At 44.9% G+C, this 24,828-nt stretch overlaps 1 protein-coding gene across 1 annotated transcript in view; it reads left to right on the top strand.

Moving 5' to 3' along the window:
• GDI2 (GDP dissociation inhibitor 2) overlaps window positions 1–24,542 on the top strand; it is a 30,631-nt gene extending 6,089 nt beyond the window's left edge. Inside the window, exons 2-11 of the mRNA XM_030577816.1 lie at window positions 9,005–9,112; window positions 10,250–10,349; window positions 12,253–12,387; window positions 17,284–17,482; window positions 17,966–18,097; window positions 19,631–19,730; window positions 21,178–21,349; window positions 22,856–23,000; window positions 23,417–23,471; window positions 23,559–24,542. Of these exons, the coding sequence (XP_030433676.1) occupies window positions 9,005–9,112; window positions 10,250–10,349; window positions 12,253–12,387; window positions 17,284–17,482; window positions 17,966–18,097; window positions 19,631–19,730; window positions 21,178–21,349; window positions 22,856–23,000; window positions 23,417–23,471; window positions 23,559–23,714 (1,302 nt within the window). The 3' untranslated portion in view covers window positions 23,715–24,542. The remainder of the gene's footprint in view (window positions 1–9,004; window positions 9,113–10,249; window positions 10,350–12,252; window positions 12,388–17,283; window positions 17,483–17,965; window positions 18,098–19,630; window positions 19,731–21,177; window positions 21,350–22,855; window positions 23,001–23,416; window positions 23,472–23,558) is intronic.
• Window positions 24,543–24,828: the final 286 nt, after the last annotated feature.

Raw genomic sequence — 24,828 nt, 5'->3', positions numbered from 1 at the left:
CAGAATAAAAAAAACAATCAGATTCTTAAACAAGAAAAGCTTTTAATTAAAGAAAAACAGTAAAAATTATCTTTGTAAATTTTAAGATGGACTATGTTACAGGGTCTTTCAGCTATAGACACTGGGAATACCCTCCCAGCCTAAGCATACAAGTACAAATTAAAACCCTTCCAGCCAAATACACATTTGCAAATAAAGAAAACAAACATGAGCCTAACTCGCCTTATCTACCTAGTACTCACTATTCTGGACATATAAGAGACTGTATTAGAGAGATTGGAGAGAAACTTGGTTGCACGTCTGGTCCCTCTGAGCCCCCAGAGTGAACAACAACCGAATTCTAAAAGCGCACACACAAACTTCCCTCCCTCAAGATTTGAAAGTATCCTGTCTCCTGATTGGTCCTCTGGTCAGGTGACAGCCAGGCTCACTGATCTTGTTAACCCTTTACAGACAAAAGAGATATGAAGTACTTCTGTTCTATTAACTCTTATCTGTTTATGACAGCCTGTCAGTTGATCTACAATTTGGGCTTGATTTGCAACTGCCTAGGTAACAACTTTTGGTTTAGATTCCTTGAACAACCTCAGTCTACCTCTGGGGGAATGTAATTTCCAAATGGATGGCACACTGTTTCATGCACGTCATCTCTTCTGGTAGCTGATTATGAGATGGGATATCCCATTAATCAGAGCTTTAAAATTAGTTGACTTAACTCTTCTACCTTGATATCCATTGGTTGGACTATATTAATGATAGTGCTGTGAGCCTCCTAGAGACTTTTTTTGGGGGGTGGGTTGGGTGGCACGGGGAGAGCTTTGGATGTCCATGCAGCCCGCTAGTGTATGTAACTTGCCAGAGAAAATACTCATCTTTAAGTGAAGATCTTCACCTACTAACATACTGCCTGTCAAGATCACCTGGGCTTCCAACTTGTTAGGTTAGAACAGTTATGCCTCAACATGTATTTAGAGCAGATCTTAAAATCAAAGCTTAATCTTCTTAAACTAGAGGCTGTGTCACAAGATCGCTTGAATACAGAATCTTTCCCCTTGCAGACAATGACACAATTGGCTGAAGTTTCAATCATTCTGGCAGTTTGAGGCTGTTTCTGAACTTGCCATCCTTGGCACCAAGCTCTAGGAGAAAATCCATACAAACTCAGACTTTTTTTTTTTAATTTCTTGGAAGGTTTTCTATTTGAGAGTGAGACTCCTACCATATTGGCGCCAGCAGAGAGCAGCAAATCCTGTTCATGTAAACAGGGCAGGTCACTTGGTGTCCTTGCTTGTGAAAAGCTGTCACTAGGAAGCTTAACTTAAGCCCCAGTGCCTCTGAGTTACCTTTTTCTGTCCCTGTGTTGATATAGGTTCATATCTTTCCTTAACCTGTTACTGTATCAGACTACGCTGAATCACAGACTGGGCTCTTGGACGGTCACTTAAGCATGAGGCCAAAGGGAATCTGCTTTCAGCTATCTGACAACTAGCACCAAAAGGCCCTCAAACAGTCTATGCCTCAAGGAGCTTGCAGTCCAAAAGGATTTATCACTGACTGACTGCATATGCAACAATGGCATGTTGCTGCATGAGTATGGTTAACACTAACTTTCACTTTTCTGATGTTCAGACTATCTCTTGGGTATTGGTCATTATATGCCAAATGAGCATGCTCAGCCTCTTTCTCATTGCTTATTTATTCTTTTCTTATACTTTAAGATTCCCTGGGCTATCTGGGCCCCTTTCCCCGGCAGAAGCCTTGGTGCAGTTTCATCTATATTTTTGTGTTCCAACAGTCACTAACTTATTTTAAAAACTACATGTGGCAGGCTGATGGACCTGATTGGTTCTACCAATAAAATGGATGGAGGGCCACAAACTGCTACTGGAAGGGCATTTTGGCAGTTAAAAACTATCACTTTTTCCACCTTTTCGTCCCTCCCCAGAGGCTGTTCTTATTCTGTTCTCTGACTAACTTCCCCATCCCAGTTTGTCATACTGGCATAAAGTTTCAGCAGTGGGGTCCCAGGTGTGAACTGCTGCACCTGGGGCATGGATGTGGCCTCAAAAGCTGGATCAGCCAACAAGTTTGCCTTTGGACAGTCTCTGTCTGCAGCTATCTTATCAGAGAAAATGATGCCATATCAGCCTAATACAGGACACAACAAAGCTTGATACAGTATGTTGCTGCCTCTTTCACATTCTCCATCTGACATAGGCTTGTGGCATTTGGGTACAAACTGCTTAAGTTGAAGTCCAGTGCTGTGCTAGAACCTGCTTTTGATGGTAGTGTAGCAGGCCGTTAATTGCATGGATTTCCATCTATTACAAGCAGCAAAGAATCCTGTGGCACCTTATAGACTAACAGACATTTTGGAGCATGAGCTATCGTGGGTGAATACCCACTTCCTCAGATGCATGTCTGACATGCATCTGAGGAAGTGGGTATTCACCCACGATAGCTCATGCTCCAAAACGTCTGTTAGTCTATAAGGTGCCACAGGATTCTTTGCTGCTTTTACAGATCCAGACTAACACGGCTACCCTCTGATACTTGACATCTATTACAAATGGATCTTAAATAAAATTGTGTGAGCTCTGAGTTGGTTGAGAAGAATCCAGGTTAGATAAGTACAGAACTGAAGGAATGAGGCAACTAGAACACTTTCTATGACTTCTGCCCAGCTCCAAATTCATCTTCTGCTGCTTCCTCTTAAGATTGTCCTGCTGGAGGTGGCATACACCTGTGAAATGAGAGAGAGATGAGGCAAAAGATACCTAAAATGTCTATTTGTGTCACTAATGGGGAGAGGAAGTCAGCTGACATCCAGCTTCAGGAATTTAGTTATTGAAGGCATTAGAAAAACTCAGGTATGTTAAGTTGACTTTTTTCTTTTTGTTTTGAAATCCTACTCAGCTTTCTCGTGGCTGAACTCAGACATGGAAATTATCAGTGCTGTGCCACCATCTGCCAGACCTGACAAGCCAGTGTTTTGGCAGATTTTAATTTTTCAAATAAGTCACTATAGGCACATGGCTGTTGAAGAGACAAGCCATTCTGTAATGAGGACGTGTCAAGCCAAATCCACAAGACTACAAATGAAGACTCTGCAGGTTAATTTAGTGAACTGAGTCCAGGGTTTCAAATCAGCCAGTGAATTAATTGCACTTGGTAAATCCTGTTGTTCACTGTCAGAATAGAGGTTAGTGGCACCCTCTCTCAGGTAGGGATCACTGCTCTTTGCCAGCTCTGCTTCTCTGTCAACATGACTTTTCTTTCTGGATTGAGCAGTAGCTGGGCTAACCCTCATTCAGGACAAAGGCAATCTGGACATGTAGTTATGTATTCCATTTGGGTGGTATGTAACCAACCAGCAATAACTTCACTTTACTCGAAAGAGATTCACATCTTCCTGAATTCTGGCACTGGTAAGTGCTGAGGAATGCTGCTGCTGCTGCTGTAGTGTTACTGTTCTTGGAGCTCTGTTAGCCATGCCAGCAGATAGTGCGACATGTGAATTCAGCAGACCTTGATCTTAGTATAAAGAGACCACAGGCTTGATTTGGTGGCGAAGGCACTCAGCCGGGTTTATTGTTGACAAAGCACAGTACTAGTGCTCTGGCTCCATGGTTACAGGTATAAAAACATGTATGACCACAACAATGGGACCAGCTCAGTGAGCGTACCAAGATGCTGTCCCCTTGGCTGGCCAAAGATGCCCCTTCTGTGACGTCTCCTTTTTATACATTGATACAAACAAGTTACTTACACTCCAGATGTTGCTAGTTACCACCTGTGACGAACTGGGAATGTTCTTAATGTTTTCTCTGAATACTTTATTGGTGCCTCAGTGTCCCCATGGCAGTTCTTAAGTATCTGGCAGAGCAAAGGGCCAGTGCACCTAAATGCCTGACACTCTATCTCCTAGCAACTGAATGCCTGGGCCCCTCCTCTGCAAAGGTGCCAGCTGAAGGTGTTGGAGACAAAGGGATGAGGTGACCTCCTGGCCCGGGAAAGGAGCTGAGGAGAGAGGAGGGGCTGGGAGGGGTTGTTAGTCTGGAGCTGGCTGGGGTCAAGGGTGGAGGGCAGACCTGGGGGTCTGGCTCACTGCCCCCCAGAATGGACCCAGCCGAGGGGTCCGGTTCGCTGTATCTACAAGCTCTGTTTTAGACCCTGTTCCTGTCATCGAATAAACCTCTGTTTTACTGGCTGGCTGAGAGTCACGTCTGACTGCAAAGTGGGGGTGCAGAACCCGGTGGCTTCCCCAGGACCCCGCTGGGGTGGACTCGCTGTGGGAAGCGCACGGAGGGGCAGAGGATGCTGAATGCTCCAAGGAGAGACCCAGAAGGTGAAGCCATGTGAGCTTCTTGCCCTGAACAAGTCTGCTCCAAGGGAGAGGAGGCTCCCCAAAGTCCTGACTGGCTTGTGGGGAGCAGTTCCAGAGCATCGCCCAGTGACTCCGTGACACCACCTTCTTCTTGTACCTGCTAATTTGAACAGAACATCTTTATCCCTTATCCTTTCATCCCATGCCTATCTTATAAGGGATTGGTGTGTTCCTTTACCATCTCTTAAGAATGTTTATGTAGTTACTTGAGAATACTGGGTGTTTGTGTACCTTCCTCTCCTGTCAGGAATACGCTTACTTGGTTAGACAAAAATTGGTGTGTGTTGCCAAGGCTGAAGAAAAAAACCAACGCCGCCCCCTCCTCCTCCAACCAACATAAGCTAGCTATCTGAAGATTAAAGACTGCTTAAGTTGAGCTTGAGACTCTGTGTATGGGTGGGAGCCAGGCTAGAGGCAACACTCTAGTTACAGCTTGAGCTAAAAATGAAGTGAAGACAAGCCCTTAATGTATTCTAGTTCAACATATCCATGTTCTAACTGTCTAAAAGGCTTGTTTAAAGAGCAAACAAGGGTTGCCTAGCAGAACATTCTAGTTCTGTAACTTTTTTTTTTTTTTTGAGAACCATACACTAAAATGTAGACCCACAATGGGCAGATGTTTGGACTGTTAACCAATATGGGTTAACAGCTTCACTTAGCATTGTACTAGACCAGACTCTGGAAAAAGAGCAGCGGGCAATACTGAAAATAGAAAACTAATAACATAAGATGAATGTTGGTGAAAGAGCCTGGCTAGGTATGATGGCTTTTGGCTGACATCTGCATGCTGCAGATTTTCAGGAAGTTGGGAGAAGAGGCATCATTTTCTCTTTAAAATGGCCAATGGTTTGGTTTACTTCTTGAGGGCAGCGTTTGACATCTGAATGTCTTAAGGATGGATGTTAGCTTGCCAGATGAACGCTATCTGACCTGGAGCTGGATATGCTAACAGCCAGCTAATAGGCATGGCCAAAAGACTCACCATCACTATTGATGCCTCTGACAGTGGATGTAGGAGTCAAGGATTGAATGTGGAGAACTACCACTTCACTCTGCAAGCTGTCATGGAATGAGAGAGAAGGTCCTCTCATGGACTGCTAACTGGTTAAAAGATAGGAAACAAAGAGTAGGAATAAATGGTCTGTTCTCAGAATGGAGAGAGGTAAATAGTGGTGTCCCCCAGGGGTCTGTTCTGGGACCAGTCTTATTCAACATATTCATAAATGGTCTGGAAAAAGGAGTAAAGAGTGAGGTGGCAACATTTGAGATGATACAAAACTACTCAAGATAGCTAAGTCCCAGACAGACTGCGAAGAGCTACAAAAGGATCTCTCAAAACCGGGTGACTGGGCAATAAAATGTCCGATGAAATTCAATGTTGACAAATACAAAGTACTGCACATTGGAAAACATAATTCCAACTACACATATAAAATGATGGAAACTAAATGAGCTGTTACCACTCAAGAAAGAGATCGTGGATGGTGTCCCTAGCCTCTGTTTCCCAGAAGCTGGTAATGAGCAATAAGGAATTGATCACTTGATGATTACTTGTTCTGTTCATTCCCTCTGGGCATTGGCCTGGCATTGGCCATGTCAGAAGAGAGGATACTGGGCTACAGTGACCTTTTTGTCTGACCCAGTATGGCTGTTCTTATGCTCTTGCTCTGAGAGGTGGGTCCTGTTGAACGGGGTTGAGGCACAGAGGGGCATGTGCCTTTGTTGCTCTCTGATCTGGTCTTTGGCTATCCAATTGCTTCAGGGCTGTAAATACTTCATAGCCTTTCTGCTCCAACTAACTGAATTTTTTCAAAGCTGGTTGGGGGTTTAGCCACAACTCCAACTATCTTCAATGGGAGTTGCATAGCTAAACCTTGTTACATGGAGACTTTTTCAGAGCTAACGTTTCTCTTGGAGGAACCAGGTTTCATTGATGTGCTCAGGCTATCACTTCAGCTGTTTCTCAACAGGCCAGATGTCAATGTGTTCTAACTTCAAACATGTGAATGGGAAGAAGGGCCATGACTGGGTCAATGTTAAATGACTAGTGGAGTCCTTGGTGTAATGTTCAGTAACATCTCTGTTCTTAAAGAGCGCATGCAGCAGCAGCAGTATAACAACTGTGTTGGCTTTTAAGTCAAATTTATAAGAACCATGGTGGTTTCTGTGCTCTTTTCACATCAATCTGCTTGAACAGAAACAAATGGCAAAATAAACCTTCAGTTTTAACTGAAGCTTATCAAGGCCTTCGCTGAGGTCGGCCAGGGAGGCAAAGACAAAAATGGGAATGACTCCCCGGGTCATTCCCTCCTTTGTTTTATCTAAAAAGAGTCAGTCCTGCCTAGAATATGGGGCAAGTGTACTAGAGAACCAGAGAGCACAGACGCTCCATGTCAATCCCGCAGAAATGATGAGCTGCATGCCATTCTAGGGGGTGCACCTGCAACAACCCCACCCATTGCTTCCCTCCTCCCCCAACCCTCCTGGGCTACTGTTGCAGTGTCCCCCCATTTGTGTGATGAAGTAATAAAGAACGCAGGAATAAGAAACACTGAGTTTTTAGTGAGATAAAATGAGGAGGAGGCAGCCTCCAGCTGCTATGATAGTCCAGGCAGGACAGAATCTTTTCTTTAGACATGAAGAGGGGGGGCTGATGGAGCTCAGCCCCCAGTTGCTATGATGAAGATGGTTACCAGCCGTTCTGTACCATCTGCTGGGAATGACCGGGAGTCATTCCTATTTTTACCCAGGCGCCCCTGACCGGCCTCACAGAGGCCCGCCAGGAGCACTCACAGGATGATGATGGCTATCAGTCATTTTGTACTATACCATCTGCCACTGGGGAGGGGAGAGGATGCTGCTGTTCAGTACCAGCAGCATGCAGTAGACATACGGTGACATTGAAAAAAGTTAAACTATTTTTTCCCTTTTCTTTTATGGGGGGGAGGGAGGGGTAAATTGATGAGATATACCCTGGACAACGTGTTTGACCCTACAGGTATTGGGAGCTCAGCCAAGAACGCAAGTGCTTTTCGGAGACTGTGGGATAGCTGAAGTCCTCAGTACCCCCTCGCTCCCTCCATGAGTGTCATTTGATTCTTTGGCTTTCTGTTACACTTGTCACACAGCATTGTGCTGTGGCCTCTGTTTATCATGGCCTGGAGATTTTTTCAAATGCTTTGTCATTTAGTCTTCTGTAACAGAGCTCTGATAGAACAGATTTGTTTCCCCATACACAATCAGATCCAGTGTCTCCCGTACGGTCCATGCTGGAGCTCTTTTTGGATTTGGGACTGCATCGCCATCTGTGCTGATCGGAGCTCCACTCTGGGCAAACAGGAAATGAAATTCAAAGGTTTGCAGGGCTTTTCCTGTCTACCTGGCCAGTGCATCCGAGTTCAGATCGCTTTCCAGAGTGATCACAATGGTGCACTGTGGGATACCGCCTGGAGGCCAATACTGTCGATTTGCGGCCACACTAACCCTAATCCAACATGACAATACCGATTTCAGCGCTTCTCCTCTCGTTGGAGAGGAGTACAGAAACTGGTTTAAAGAACCCTTTATATCGATATAAAGGGCCTCATTGTGTGGACAGGTGCAGGGTTAAATTGGTTTAACGCTGCTAAATTCGGTTTAAACGCATAGTGTAGACCAGGCCTCAGTGCAGGGAACTGGAGTAGATCTATTGATACACAGAAATGCAGGGCTGGAAGGGCATGCTCCTAGTCTGCCAAAAGTTACTTGCATATAACAGTTGCTGAGCTTCACTCTGAAAAAGAATCGTTCACAGCGGGGAGTGATACTTGAGACAGAATATCTAGAACAGCTGTTTTGAAACACTTGATCAATGGCTTTTATCACAAACAAAAATGCTAAAGACTAGCAGGCTTGTATCGACTTGTCAAATCAACATTGGACTTTGAGTTGCTTGCATCTATTCAGTTTTTGTTGCTTATAAGTTGTCTTGCAATAAATAGTAAAATAACTACTTTGGCATATACTTGTGTAACAGCATCTTAAAAAGATGCCCATTCCTCATGTCTGCCTGGTGGTCATGTTGTCAAAAAGTACAACTTCCTGGCATGTAGTGGCTATATACTTAAATACAGGGGTTCTCAAACTGGGGGTTGGGACCCTTCGGGGGTCGTGAGGTGATTACATGGGAGGTCACGAGCTGTCAGCCTCCACCCCAAACCCATTTTGTCTCCGGCATTTATAATGGTGTTAGAAATTAAACTTTTTTTTAATATATTTAAGAGGGGGTCACACTCAGAGGGTTCACCAGGAAAAAAGTTTGAGCCACTGCTCAAATATCTACCGTACTCTTGCTGTCTACCCCATATTGTCCCTAAAGCCATCTTACATTGCCCATCCAACTTGTATTTATGGGGTAAAATGGTCAAAAGTGGTTTGGGTGCTGTTAAACTCTACCCAGGTGCTTAAGGAAACTTAAGGTGCTGTTCTGTCCTTAGGGCTTTCATTGAAACAGCATGACTAGCTCCATGCTGTTTCTGAGAATTGAAGGAAAGAGGGTTGGGGGAGGGGTTTACCCAGTCCTATAACTGAAGCAAAGGACTCTTTCCGTGCATTTAAAACCTCCTCTTATTTGTACAGGAATGCATCCTCTCTGGCATCATGTCAGTGAATGGAAAAAAGGTCCTTCACATGGATCGCAACTCTTACTATGGAGGTGAAAGTGCATCTATAACACCGCTGGAGGATGTAAGTACCTAGAATAATGCACTATACTGTACTAACTTGTGTACCTACATGATCCTGCTTCTAAATCTTTGTGTCCTCTTCCTAACTGAAGATTGACGCTTGCTCCTGTTCCTAAGGGGAGGATTAATTGCACATCTTAACCAGGAGTGCAGCTAGTACATGTGTGGGAGAGACCAAAAATGTAGCCGACACCTAAAACAAGAGATGCTGTCTTAGAGCCTTTGGTCCTTATTCCTACACTACTTGGGGAGCTTAAGACTAAGGACAGTTCATTCAGCATCACATGTCAATTGTTCACTGTTTATGCTAATAGCTAGTATTTAAACATGTCTCTAGAAACAAGTTGATCCAAAATAGCTTCATTTCGACTCTCATGGATGAGACTTGGCTGTCGTTTGTATTGCTGTCCTGCTTACTGAGTGATGTGACTGTTGCATTTTTATGCCAACGTGTCAAGATGTCTAGCACTCAGATAGGATCAAAAGTAAAAGCACTAATGCATTTTAATCCAAAAGTCACTGAGCTAAGCAGTTAGGTCTATTCCATTCATTGCAAAGCTCTCTCAACATCCTAGCCCCAAAGCTGCAGTTTCTGCAAATCATTGATTGCTTAAAGCAATTCCTAATAGAATATCAATCTCAACACATAATCCTACAATATAAAATGGTCAAAACACTAATTCACAGTGAAACTTTTTTTTGTTTAAAAATCAGGCTTACAAATATGGGTATTCTTTGTCCTTCTGCTCAGTAAAGTGACCAACTTGATCAGTGGAGTGAAATTATTCTTGCAGTGTTATACAACTGCAACTTCAGTTCTACAAGTCACAAACCTGACAAGCTTGTCTCCAGTTTAAGAGCTCTGTATTAGAGGAAAATAAGACAGAGGCAAGCAGGCTACCTGATGCTATACCTAAAGTAGCAACAGCTTGACATGATTTGCACATGGTATCAATTAGTCCAGTTTCTGCTGAACCAAATTCTGGCTGGCCACAGGCTAGCAGTGGGAGGGCTATAGATGAGCGCACAAAAAGTTGTGGCGTGTTCTGGGGAGCATAAGCATGTATTGTGATGAGATTATTAATGAACAGTGCATGTTTTCTCCACTGTACATGATCATTTATCCTTTTTTCTAAAGCTTTACAAAAGATTTAACATACCAGGATCTCCACCAGAATCAATGGGCCGAGGAAGAGACTGGAACGTGGACTTAATTCCAAAATTTCTTATGGCTAATGGTAAGTAACTTAACTTAAATCAGACTGAAGGTCCCAAGTTAGTAAACTTCCTATGTATCAGTCACTCTAACAGCTACTATTAAGGACTGGTTTCTTGCGGTATCTACTCCAGGGCTTGAAATACTGCTCATCCAAACCAGCCAGATATGAGAGTGCTCTCGTTACTTGTAATACCCCTCTAGCCTCAAATGACTAATTACATAGGTGTCGTAGTTCTAGCTGTCTTTCCAGCTGAGATGTTGCACATGAAGATCTGTCTCCTAGTAGATACACTGTAGCATGCTATGCTACTCTAAAGGACTCCTAAAAACATAACTGGAAAGTATGTGGGTAGTTTAAAAAAAAAAAGTCTGTAGATGACAGTAACACCTGTTTTGCACACCAATTAATTGGGAAAAGTTGCGCCCTGGCTTGTGAAAACTTTATGGAAAAACACACTCTAAAACCTCTGTGCTTACTAAAGCAAGGCTTTTAAATTTTTAGCTGGAGTGGATGTCATAAGTACTGCAGCCTAATTAAAATTGTAGGAAGAAACAGTGACTGCAATTGTGTAGGGTGGGAAAATATGGAGTTCATAGACTATAACAGCCTGTGTCTGTAGCTTGCATACTTCTTGACTCCAGTGATCCCTTCCCAACTTTTTCCAAAAACTTATTTCTGTAACCACTGACAACTTCAGTAATACGGAGTGTGCTGCTCCTCAGTCCTTATTGGTGCTGTTAAGTGTTCTGGAATGGCTTCCTCTTTCTTTGGCAGCTGCAGAATTTTTAGGGTGCAGTCGTCTTGTTGACTGGTCAACAACTTGTCCTGTGCTGTGTCCCTGGGAACTTAATACTTTCAGTCTGACAGTGTATTACTTCTGGTGACTTTTTTTTTTGTTGCTGAAATGTATGTAAGGGATAAGACACTATCAAGCATAAAACTTGTCTTTGCATAGTGACAATACTATATAAAACTAGCTGAGGCTTGAGTTATCGCTCTGGAACAGTTCATTGTGTTGAAACTACTTTTTGTGCGGAACCCTAAACTCAACTATCCCACATGAAAACAACTGGGGATGTGACTGTTTCTGTCAGTAGGTTAGGTAGTAGTATGTACTTTCCTGCCAGGGATGTATTCATGGGTTCTGGAGTGGGAGGGGCGCGGGCCCACCCTGCAACTGCATACAACAGTTTTCATTTACCTTGTTTGGATATTGGTCCATAAAACTGGAGTATTAGTCAAGAGCTCCTGTCGCTGCTGCTACAGTCTGTTCTATCAGGTTTCAGAGTAGTAGCCGTGTTATTCTGTAGCTGCAAAAAGAATAGGAGTACTTGTGGCACCTTAGAGACTAACATTGATTGATTGTAGCATAAGTTTTCGCATCCGATGAAGTGAGCTCTAGCCCATGAAAGCTTATGCTACAATCAGTGTGTTAGTTTCTAAGGTGCCACAAGTACTCCTAGTCTATATTCTTTGTAACATTTATTTGCAAAGTTAAAACTTAAGTCTGAACGTTGCTATATGTAGCAGGCTCCATAATAAAATGACAGGGATACTAATAGAGCTGGGAGAGTGTTTGTAATATTCCTGTGTACTGACCAAAGCTCTAGTGAGTGTAATTTGTATCCAAGGAAGCTGTTAAACGCCTGTAAGCTGGCTAAAATTAATAGCATGTCAACATTTTTCGTAAATCTCTACAATTTGTGCAATCTCTACCTTTATGTGTGCTAATCTGTGGGACTGCTGTGGCAGAGCAGTGCTCCTGGCATTGCTGGAGCTCATCCTAAACTGCAAACACACACACTTCTATCATAATGGGCGCCCGGCAAAGAGAGGAACAGCCCTGCCCTTCAGACAGGGTAAATGCTCATCTGGCCACAGACTGCTGGCTGACTTCTCTGCTGAAACTTCTTAATTGCAGGTCAGTTGGTAAAGATGCTGCTTTACACAGAAGTCACTCGCTACCTAGACTTCAAAGTGACTGAAGGAAGCTTTGTCTACAAGGGAGGAAAAATCTACAAAGTTCCTTCGACTGAGGCAGAAGCCCTGGCATCCAGTAAGCAGTTATACTTCGCTAAACTATTGTTTGTGTCCTTCTGAGTGCTCACAGCTGTGAGCTTAAATATTTGGCATTTCCTGTGACTTGAGTTGTACCAAGGTCGTCATGGGTCTCAGATGAACTGGGACTCGTTCATGGATGTGTTCTTCATCTGCAACCATACTATAGAAAAGGGTAACATGATTTAATTAATGTGTCATGGTAATGCTGCCCATTAGCAGTGGTGTTATAATGTGCCCTGTTCCAGCAGCACATTTTGTGCCTGAGTATTGGGATCATCCTCAGCTGCTCACTTTCCAAATGGGAAATCTCTTTCCTGCTGCAAACACCAGATGTGGTCATTGTAGCTAACACAGATTCTCAGCCTTCTTTGAACTGCACCCCGCCTTAGCACTCTTTTGCTTGGAGCCCTTCCCCTTTACAATAGCTATAAGGATGCTTCCTGGCATGTGGGGTTGCAGGGCCATCCAGATTTGATCCACAGCCCCTCCCTGATAGGCAAATGCAGGTGTGTGTAGAAGTGCCTTCCAGGCAGAGGTGGTGGGGGTGAGGAGGGCTTCAGGACACAGGTGCGTGGCTGCAGGCAGGTCAGGACCTAAATTTCAGTTTTGTAACTCAACTGTTGAGTTGGCAGTAGGGCCTGTTACCCTTCCTCAGGGCTGCATGCCCCCCATTCTGCCATAACTGGGGTGGGGGAGCCTAAGCCCCTGTAGGGGGCTGGTACTGCCAGCCTCCCATGTCCTAGCCCGGCTCTCTGAAGAGGGCACAAGACCTGGCCCCACTCATTGGAGCCTCACTCACCCTCTCCCCGGCGCAGCCCTCAAGGGCGTGCACAAGCTGCTACTGCTCAGCAGGCATGGCTCCTATCCTCTGGCAGAGACAGGAGTACGTCGGGGGTGAAGTGTGAGGCCAGTGCCAGCAAGGCTGAATGCAGGTGGTGGTGATTCACACAGAACCAGAACAAGGTGAGCCTCCTGGGGAACTAGGCCCTATGCTCATCCTAGTCTGACTCTTTTCCCCCCACCTGATCTTGATTGAAGAATGTCTGGAACAAATTTGAATGGTGGTGTAACCTCATGCAAGTCATTACGCCAGGTCATAACACCACACATTCAAACTGGGTCTGACATGCTCTGCCCCGTATTGGGTCTCTGAGGAATGGGCTCTCTAGAAGAGGGATGGGCAAACTTTTTTTTTTTTTTTTTTTTTTTTTGGCCTGAGGGCCACATCAGGGTTGCAAAACTGGATGGAGGGCCAGATAGGGAAGGCTGTGCCTCCTCAAACAGCCTGCCTCTGCTCCCTCCCATCCCCAACTGCCCTCAGAACCCCCGCCCATCTAACCACCACCCCCACCCCCGGATCCCAGTCCCCCAACTCCATCCCTGCCCTCGACAGGCCCCTTGGGACCCTATGCCTATCTGACTGCTCCCCAGAACCTCTGCCTCCATTCAACTGCTCCCTGTCCCCTGACTGCCCCCTGGGGCCATCCGGCCCTTATACAGCGCCCCCCTCCCCTCCCAGCCCACTTGCCATGCCGAGCAGAGCAGCATGTCTGGCTGCTGCACTGGCTGGAGCCAGACACGCTGCCGCTCTGCTCGGCAGGAGCACTGCTCACACGGTGGCATGGCTCTGCGGGAGAGAAGGGTTCAGCGGGGGAGGGGCCAGGGGCAAGCCTCCCCAGCCAGTAGCTCAAGGGCCAGGCAGGACAGTCCCGTGGGCCAGTTTGCCCATCTCTGCTCTAGAAGGTCTACTGTAGTACAGGACTAGCAGATCAAACTCTGCTTCTGGCTCTGCTGTAGCCTTTTTACCCTGTAGCTTTAATCTTTCCATCCCCAAGTTTCTTCACTACAAACAGAGATGCTTCTTTTGTATTGTAGACAAACTAATGTTAAAATTCTCTTCCTCATATGAATGTGTTAAATACCTTTTCACCTGGCAAACCTGAACTTTCTCTTTCCTTTAATACAAACTAGGAGACAGCTAGCAACAGTTAAGGTTAATGACTGAACAGTTTTGTCTCCAAGTAGCATGGTACAGGTCTCGTGCAAATGCACGACTTCAGCTTTGCACTGAAAGGCCTGGAGTCCCGGAGGAGGCGTGGCCTCAAGATTTAAAGGTCCTGGGGCACCAGCTGTGCCTGGGAGTCCCAGGGCCTTTAAATCACTCAGGGGGCTCCCAGCTGCAGAGGTGGCTGGTAGCCCCTGGGGCAAATTAAAGGGCCTGAGGCTCCAGCCACTGTAGAGCTTTGGGCCCTTTAAATGCCACCCTGTCCCACTGCTGGAGCTGTGGGCGGGATTTAAAGGGCTCTTCCAGGCTCCCCACCAGGGTGGGAAGCCTGGCGGAGCCCTTTAAATGCCAGCCCCCTCCTGCCAGCCAGAGCTGCAGGCAGGATTTATAGGGCTTGAGGTTCTGACTATACACGGTTTTTGCTTTACACGATAACCACGGAACGAAACCCCCGCCTAAGATGCGACATACCTGTAGTGATTATTCACAGTCCAGTACAACTGGTTAGGATGGCCTAAGACAGTCAGGCACTCCTCAGACCTTCTCAAATATTAAAGTTGGGGTACTAGGTAATACCTATAGCCCTGCAAATCTACTAATAGCCGCAGATCATTTTTGCAGATTGCAGATGCAAACTTTGTATCCATGCAGGGCTCTGCAGCGCACACACATCAGAACAGACTGGCTGTCACCCAGCCCTGAGGCTGCAGCTCTGCTTTCTGTATCATGTAGCAGCAGCAATAGCCTGCTGGGCATTCTGGGTGGTGTCCCCCAGTTTGTTCATAAAATACAACTCCCAGAAGGGAGTGTGACCATGCTGCTCCTGTGCAGTGAGTCAAGCATAGTCTGTCTTAGAGCTGCTGCAGCTGCACAGGGGGGTGTCCAAGCCCCCCATTGGGAGGGTGGCGCTGCATGTGAGGGCCCAGGATGTAGGCTCCCTGCCCATAATTGGGAAGGAGGTATGATGGGGGTAGTGTGCTGTGGGAGGTCTCTGGGGAGAAGTAGTTGGGGGTGGGGGGGTTGGCATAGCCCTGTGTCACTGTTGCGCCATGACCTGTGGAGCTGCAGGCAATTGATATGGATTGGATGTGGATACAAATTTTTGTATCCATGCAGGGCTCTAATAATGCCCTCTCCAGAGGAACAAGACAGCCCAGAATCTTTCACAGGTGCAGAAATACCCTTCCTGCTAACAAGCTTGAGGAGGCTCTGAATGTGCCAGGGAGGATGCTGCACGTGCTCCCCAGATGCACATCTCAAGCATGATGCAGGGGAGACCTCTTTGTCAGTAGAAGACATGTCTGCTAGTAAACCAAAGAGAACAGGTCCAGATGCAAAACTGTATCCCTTGGTGACCCCATCAAATCAGCCCTTTGTGGCTAGTTTCTTGTCCTGATTGGCCTTCTATAAAAGTCTTTTCTTTTGGTGTTCCCTGGTTCATGTTCCTGTTTGAACCTGAAAAAGTTACTGACATGTAAACTCCTGAGACTCCAGGAAACTGGTGTATTTGGGCTCTTGCTCAGTAGCAATGTCATCTCTTGGCACTTTGAGTCTTTGGGTGTGTACACTAGAAATGGCACAGCTGGAGCACTTTAGTGTAGACACTGCAGCAACAGGCATGGTCTTGCGCTGCTGCAGTACATGCACCTTTCTAAGAGGCAGTAGTTAGGTCAAGGGAATAATTCTTCTGTTTACCTAGCAGTGAGAATGCTGGGGCTTAGGTGGCTTAACTTAATCTCTGAGGAGTTTTTTCTCACCCCCGAGCGAGGTAGCTAGGTTGGCCTAACTTTGTAATGTAGACCAGCACTCAGACTCTAAATGGCACTAAGCAGGCAGGTTGCATAAACTGAGGAAGAGTTATTTAGGTAGCCCTTTCAGTTCCTTTTGTATCCATTGCAAAAAAAAAAAAAAAAGACAGTCTAGTCACTTGCAATCATATACGAGGTCCTCATGCATTCCTGTTGTGGAACACACCCGAATAATTGATCATGGAGCAAGATTCTCCCACTTGCAGTTCATATCCTTGTAGTTACTACAGTTGTTTACATGGACCAGTGTTTCATAGCCATCTCTGGCAAGTATGGGGAACTAAACCATTAAAGTTGTTGTAAAGAATTCTCAAATGTGAACTGGATGCAACCAATGAAATGTCTGCCTAAATCTGCAGCCTGCTTAAATGCTGCTGCTGCCGCTGTTCTGTCTAGTTCAGCTTTGCTATCAGTTGACCGTGACTACCTTTTTGTTTCTGCTGAGAGCAGCAGTGGAATGATCATGTCTGCTTCATGTCTTCAATTTGGGGAAAGCTGGCAGCAACACATGCAGTTGTTAGTCTTTTGGGGAGGAGCCAAATGCTGTGGCAGAGGATGTCTGGTTCCCAACCTATTGGATAGAAAAAGTTCCTTCTCTCTTAGCTAGAGGGTAATAGAACTTAACACAGACTGATCCAGAAAAGCTCACTCACCATGGTCAGGTCAGTTCCCACCCCTCTTCCAGGCTACATATAGGTTGTCTCTGAACTCTCTGGGTGTGGCTGTCATTATTCCTGCCTCTGAGTAGTGTCTGGCACATCTTCCAAGCTCTTAATAGGCAGTTGCTATGGCAGCTGCCAGTAGTAAGCAAACTGGTTTTCCATGCTTAGCTGGATTTTTGGCCTCTGTAGCCTGAATGGTTAGTTCATACTCTGGCACAGTTAACTTAGGGGTACCTTGGGGAAAGATTAAAGTATAAACTTCTGCTGTCTAGGGCTAACTAAAGCCCTTCCTCACTGTTGTCATACTCTGGTCTTTGCCATGGGATTGGAGGAAAGCTTACTTTGAAAGGACCTTCAAAGTAGCTCCAATTCCTCACTTCTAACCTCTGATCTGACTAATTCTTTTGGTCTTGTAGGTTTAATGGGCTTGTTTGAGAAACGCCGATTCAGGAAATTCTTAGTGTATGTTGCCAACTTTGATGAAAATGACCCCCGGACTTTTGAAGGTGTTGATCCCAAGAAGACCACCATGAGAGATGTGTATAAAAAGTTTGACCTGGGCCAAGATGTCATAGACTTCACAGGCCATGCCCTTGCACTCTACAGAACTGATGAGTAAGTGTTCGCTATTCACCGGCTTTTCCCAAACTCAGCTAGTGGCCAGTGAGTTGGGAGATAATCCTTCAGAGTAATGGACCACCTCCATTAGCCACAAATGTACCATTCTTGAGGTAAATCTCATGCAGCATCCTTGAGTGCTGCCTGTTGGCATGGAGCCTTTAAACGCTGGGTCTTCAGTACTGATTGGATTTCTTTCACAAGCAGACGTCTCCTCCAGCGCTACTTGGAGCCTAAATGGGTTCTCCAAGGGTACACCGAATGCAGTGTTCTCTCAGTCAGGCTGAAGGGGAAGAGCTCTTCCGAAGCATAAGCCTTTAAGGGGAAGCAGTGGAGTCGGGGGAAGCATGGGGAACATAACTGCATGGGGGATGAATGTTAACGCTTAAAGCACCCCCTAATCCAAGGCCATCTTGGGTCTGAGTAAACAGGAACTTATTTCGCCAAATGCATTTTACAGTCTCTATTCTCTTTTTGCAGCTACCTAGACCAGCCATGCCAAGAAACAATCAACAGGATTAAACTTTACAGCGAGTCTCTGGCTAGATATGGTAAAAGCCCTTACCTTTATCCCCTCTATGGCCTTGGAGAGCTGCCCCAGGGATTTGCAAGGTGAGGACTGGGTTGTGGTGGTGTGACTAACCTGGTCTCAAATGCATCAAGTGTGTTCGAGGATTCTGTTAGAATCTAATGTGCAGACTCTGCTAAGAACCTCAACTATTAAACAGCATTTTCTTTAGCTTCCCTCTCTTCTCTAGGTAAATCCCTCTGTGGGATGGGCAGCATCAGCCAGGAGCTGGGAGGGGCAGTGCTTCTGCAGGAGGGGTAGGGCAGGATGGTACTTGAATAAGCAGTGTGGATGCGGTGGGGTGTTTCTCAGAGGGTGAAGTGTCTAGTGGGTCACATCTTAGTTCTCTGGTCCCAGGTTAACTAAACTGACTTGCAAGACCTTCCCCTTTCAAACTAAACTTTTCTGCAGAGCTGAGCTGTGGTCTAAGCTAATTGTTTAGTGTCAGGTGTGCAAAAGCAGAGGCTGTTAATACTGGCTTAACTTAGCAGTTAGCAGGGCATCTGACATACTACAGGAACTGACTAAGCTGCTTTTGGGGGGTGTGGCTCTTTAACTAAAACTGGAAACTACAGGAAAATGCAGTAATTAGCATTTCTATTTTAAATGTGCCAGTGTTTTATGTGGAATCACATTCCAGCTGCTTCGTATCTGAGGCCCTGCTGGCTGATGTTCAGAATTACTAAACCTTTCTCAGTGACACAGGGAGATCCCTATAAGCAGAGTAGAATTTGTTCAAAGTCCAAATGTTAAAGCTGAAACAGTATGCAGCTTTTTTTAATAGACTTGGCTTTTCCACCACAGAACAGTTCCCTGAATGCTGCAGGTCTGGGAGTTACTAGTGATTTGAAGCCTGTTTGAGTTACCTGGCCATCAAGTAGCTGATTCTGACCCTTCAGCAAATGTAAATCATGGCTTTGACTAGTCTCAAGTACTGGCTGGTGTCTTGATAGTTCATTTCAGTTTCCTCCTTTTGACCTTAAATTGACAGTCCTTGACTCTTAATCAAAGAAGTAGGTAGTGACTGGACATGCTGAGTCTCTGCTTTCAGTAATTCCCATGCAATTTCAAAAGAAATTGCTCAAGTTACCACATATTGGCGTCTCCTCTTAATATTTGAAATAAGCAACTGCTACAATAAGATGCATGTCTTGGTTAGAACTGCAACTGCTCTTAAAAGTGAATTGTAAAATAGATATTTGGGAGAGAGTCTCTCTAAGTCACTGAAATATATTCTTAATGGCATCCTGGGCAGTAAAATTATGACTCCAGATTGAGTTACAGGAATAAGACATTTCTGACTCCAAACTAAAGGTTCACTGACCGTTTAAATAGCCGCCTGAGGAACAGTCTGCTACCTAGACTTGGGCAGGGCATGTGTCCCCTGAATGAGGTGGGGTGGGGGTGAAGGCGATTTTTCTTCTCCAAACCCTCCTGGCTCTGACTCCTTACGGAGGCCAGGGAACTGTTACCAGAAGTTCAATCACTTCCTAAGACAGAGTGAATGAACAATCAGCTATAAGAAGGCTGTAGCAAATGTGAAGCTTCATTATGCTGAAGTCTCCTTACTCTTGTAGGCTAAGTGCTATTTACGGAGGCACCTACATGCTGAACAAGCCAATTGAAGAGATTGTGATAGAAAATGGCAAAGTGATTGGTGTGAAATCTGAAGGAGAGGTACAGTAATGCTTTGGATTATTTTCTCAAATATTTGCTGTTAGAGACCTGCTCCTCAATTAGCGCAAAAGCAAGTGGAGGAACTCGGGCTTGGTTTGGTACACACACAAACTAGGTTGAGTCATCAGATTGTAAACTTGCCAGGATTTTTGACTCAATCTTAGGGTGGTTTTTAAGCTCCCAAAGCTGTGCCACTGGAGTGATGTGGTGGTAAAGACAGTAAGAAAAGCTAAACAGGTGAACTTCACACGTTACTTGAAGTAGACTTAGAAAATAACTTCAGAGGGATTTTATCCTAAATCTTCACTCTGGCTGTATGTCAGGATTGTTGTATTCCTTGAAAGCTGAGGAGGCAGGTCCATCAAAACAAGACACCTTTCCTTGCAGCTGTCAGTGCATCTAACCGAAATCTAAAATTGACTCTGTCCTTGGCCTTAAGATGCATTAGTTGCTTGTATATTTCTGGCACTGAATTTCCTTACTGTTTCCCCAGATACACAGTAAATCAGCCTTGCACAACTATCAGCATTTACCAGCCTAAGCAGAAAATCTACTTGCCCATATCTGATGGAAGCTCTAAATACACGTCAGTCATCTGCCAGTTTGCTCACAATTTTACAGAGCGAGTTGAATTTGTCACACTGGCTAACCATCTCTATAATACAGATGCCTCTTAATCTTCAAATCATTAAAAAATGGCACAGTTGTTCATGCCAGGGTGAATCCAAATAAAACTCTCAGATGACGGATGCTGTATAGACCAGATATCTAACTTGTGCTCAAATTCTGTTTCCAAAACTCCAGATGGCCTTACTGGCTAGACACATGCATTCATAACCTTAATCCCTCTGATGCCAATGGGGCAGTGCTTGTTCAACGTCCCTGCATTCTTACTGTTGATACATCCATAAGATTGCACAGTATACACTAGACAAACATCTAGATTAAGGAAACCAAACTTTGCAGCATGTATTAATGTCTAACCTTTCAATAGTTCATGCACATAGCTCAAAAGTGTAGAAAAATGTAAGTGTCCCCTTGTAAAGTTGCTTATAATGTCTTGTATTGAAATGACATGTACAAACTATGGCCTATAGCAGATGGTGGAAAATCCATCTCTTACTGAAGGTGGAATACAAACCTATGACACAAGGAAAATCGCTCCTAAATGGAATACTTCATAGTACTGGGGGCTTCACTGCTCTAAGCATTTACTTCTCTGCTATGAAAATCTGACACTGCACTAAACTGTCAGGCTAATCTACTGGAAACAACCACTTCTCAGAACTAAATCTAAAATAGTTTTTGTTTGTTGCTGGTGAGCAGCAGTGCGTCTCATCAGTTCTGACTAGAGATGCTAAGAGGCTACTCAGTGCTTGAGAACATCTGGGAAAACTATTCTTCCAGTTTGAGGAATGCAAGTTTGTACTTTGTCTGTCCTTGGCAGGTTGCTCGCTGCAAACAACTCATTTGTGATCCCAGTTATGTCCCAGATCGTGTAACAAAAGTTGGCCTAGTGATTCGAGTCATCTGTATCTTAAACCACCCAATCAAGAACACAAATGATGCCAATTCCTGCCAGATCATCATTCCACAGAATCAGGTCAACCGGAAATCAGGTGTGTGGGGAAGAGTGGCTGGTAAAAGCTTAGCATGTTAGTGCATAAGTAGGTGTTGCTATAGACTGTCTGCACTTACCATGGATTTAATGAGCATGCCAATTTCATTTGGCCCAGCGGAGGCAAGTCCACGTAAAGTCTCAGGCTTCTGTCAAGTAATGAACTTGATCAATCATCAAAGAAAACATTTAAACAATTCGTAATGAGGGCACCCTCCCAAAGAACACGATCACCCCCCTTGTGAATGGCTCGCACATGTGCTGCTGCTTGGGGTCCTCAGTGTCTTGATCTGGCTCCCTTCCTGATCCCACACTTGTCAAAGGCCGTATTCTTTTCCCCAGTAAGAAATACGAACATGGCTGCCCATGTGCAGCCTTAATGAAGTGGGTGCATTATGCAGTTGAGATCGCTGTCTCCTGTTCAGTTCAGCTTTCTCTCTAATTTTGCACTGCTTTGCTGCCTGAGGCAATGTGCGCGCTCCACTCCTGCTCCGTGTTGTCTCAGCATCAGGTGGCAGGAATTCCTGGACTCCCTCTCCCACACACTAGTTCCTAGTCCTTTCCATTGTGGAAGCAGCATTGGTTCCTGAGGAAGACAGCTGTTGGCTGTTTCTGCAGGTGATGGTATCATTTAGGCCTGCAAAGCCCATCACTCTCCCCAGTATGCATAAGATGTCCAAGTGCTTATGGACCCACGTTTGAGCTGCTTGCTGCCCTCCCATAATCTCGGCAGGGACCTCTATCTGAAGCACCAAGTGCCAGTAGTGCTACATGAGAAACTAAAAGTCTTAGGTGAAGTTTCTATTTCAGACTGATCTAGGCCCCTAGGCTTTCATACTTCAATCCCTTGTCTGAATCCAAAGCCTCCAGGTGTTTGTAGTCCAATACTGTGCACGGGCATGAGCCAGAATGTGACACTTGCTGCTTCTAGTTCACTTGGATCTGGGAACACTTTTATACCTGAAACCTCCTTGAAGGCTTGTGATGTACTGGCTTATACATAGCTGCCCAATACTGGATGTAGTTGGAGCTGCCTGGTTTGCAACTCAGTTGATTTGGCCTGATGAGAAGGGCCACCTCTTCTCCTATCTGTCAGTTATGGTCTTCCTTTGCTCAAGCAGCGGAGGCAGAGGGCTGAATTCTGTTCCCAGTGCAATCAGCTGATGGGGGTTTGTGTGACCTGAGATCTCTACTGGGTGTGTAAACTCCTTGAAATTAGGGGTTTTATCTAAAATCCCACTGTACACTTATGCCAAGGGCTTGATGTATGTAGAGGTCTGAATTACATGTAAATCCTTGTCCCAATGAACTAAAACTAGATCTCAGGCAAGATTTCAATGCAGCAAGTTCTAGGAGGAAAAAGAGGGAAACAAATGTGAATGCACATCCACATGGCCCAGCTAGGTGGGTGAGTCAGCTCACAGCCAAAGTCACCGTCAGCATCTCCTAGCTTTTCTCAGTTGGCATGTGCTGTACATCAACTCTCATTACTTTAATGTTTTTCTAGATATCTACGTTTGCATGATCTCCTCTGCACACAACGTGGCAGCGCAAGGGAAGTACATAGCCATTGCTAGTACTACTGTGGAAACAGGCGATCCAGAGAGAGAAATCAAACCTGCCTTAGATCTCTTGGAACCCATTGAACAGAAGTAAGATTTCCGCCCCACATCAGCAATCTAGCAGCTCATATGCATTAGTGGTCACTCAACTAGCACAGTGGACTAGTTCACTGTGACTTGCCACACAAAGACAAATCTGAGTGTCTTCTGGTTGTATTCTGACCTTGAGAGGTCATGGGGCAGGTGAGGGAGGCTGGAAGGCCAGTAGGAGTGGATGTATCTGTCGTTGGAATACTCACTCAGCCTACTCCCTCCCACCCAAGACAACTACTCCAATGCTCTGCCCTAGCACTGAAAACCACCTCATGTGCGATTCTTGCTCTAGGGCTTTGGCATTTGATCATATTACAAGTTACCTGGCTCCTGTATTCATTCACCTTTCACTGAGGTGCCGGGATTAGAGAGGTTGGGTAATTTTAAGCATTCTGAAATGTCTTCTCTCGTAGGTTCATTAGCATCAGTGATCTGTTTGCCCCAACTGACTTGGGAACCGAAAGCCAGGTTAGTATGAAATGGCAGACGATCAAATTGGTGTGTCTGTGTAAGGGGAGAATCTCCAGACACTAAGCCTGAAAACTTATTTTCCAGATCTTTATTTCTCGCACCTACGATGCTACTACTCACTTTGAGACGACGTGTGATGACATCAAAGATATTTATAAGAGGATGATGGGATCAGAGTTTGACTTTGAAGAGATGAAACGCAAGAAGAACGATATCTATGGGGAGCAGGAGCAGCAGTAATGAGCTAATGTCTAATTAGGAGAAATTAAATCGGCTAATATGAATATAAGGAACTTTAATGAACATTGTATGAAACTCAATATTGTAAGGCCTGCTTTTGTAATCACATCTCTGAGAGACTGAAGAATACTGCACTGGTAAATGCTCCCCTTTTGGGTATCATGTGTTAATTTCATTCTAGTAGGGCTGCTGTCCAGAATCTGGCTAATTACTGACACTGATTTAACTGTTCACTAACCTTATGAGCAAAAAGCAGACTACTGAATTTTTTTTAGTTTTGCAGACCTAGATTTTGGTGCAAACTGAAATAACTCATTGACCCATTACCTTTGTGTGTTTAATCATTTGTAAACCATTTCCCAATTATGTGCTTCTGGTGGATCAGTGAACTTGACAGATGCCATTCAAACCTGATACCAAGAAAACTCTAAACTGAGCACTCCATTATTGTGGACAGCATCCCTAAAGTCTTTCCCATCAATCTTAACTTTGTGGCAAGTTGTATTATGGACAAAGCCCACATCTATTGTAGCAGCAAATGTTTGGCATAGTTTTAGGCACAGAACCTAACCCACCCTTAAGCTTCTAAAACTGTTTACATCAGTTGGGACAACTGTGCCTAAGGTTCCTTTGTGTGTCAATCCTAATAAAATTGAGAGAACAAATTACAAAGCAGGCATGATCTCAAAGTATTTTCTGTACCCCATGTGGCTTTTTGGATGGACCAAACTGCACTGCAGTATTGATATGACAGAGCCTCTGCTTCTGATGTCTCTTGAAAAGGCTCAGATTTCTGTACTGCAAAGTAAAGCCAAATTCTGGAAACCAGTCCTCTGCTCTGGTCTGATTCACTCCACTTTGTACAAATAGCGTCTGCTTAAGATCTTAAAAGATGCATGCCTGCCAGAGAGTGAAGCATCTATGGCTTGGAATTCAACCGTTCAAATACATGGAAAAACAATGGACTTAAACATCCTGGCTTGTCTTTCAAAGCTGCTGTGCCCTTACTTTCAGAGCAGCTGATGACCATGTAAGCTGTAAGCCCATCTTGTGGACATTCAATCTGTCCCTACTAACCAGCTGTAGGGGAGTAGAGCAGACGAATCACTACACA

The sequence above is a fragment of the Gopherus evgoodei genome, chromosome 1 (assembly GCF_007399415.2).
Source record: "Gopherus evgoodei ecotype Sinaloan lineage chromosome 1, rGopEvg1_v1.p, whole genome shotgun sequence".
NCBI classification, from domain to species: Eukaryota; Metazoa; Chordata; order Testudines; family Testudinidae; genus Gopherus; species Gopherus evgoodei.
The sequence above is the reverse complement of the archived record's forward strand: the minus strand, read 5'-3'. Positions and strand labels throughout refer to the sequence as shown.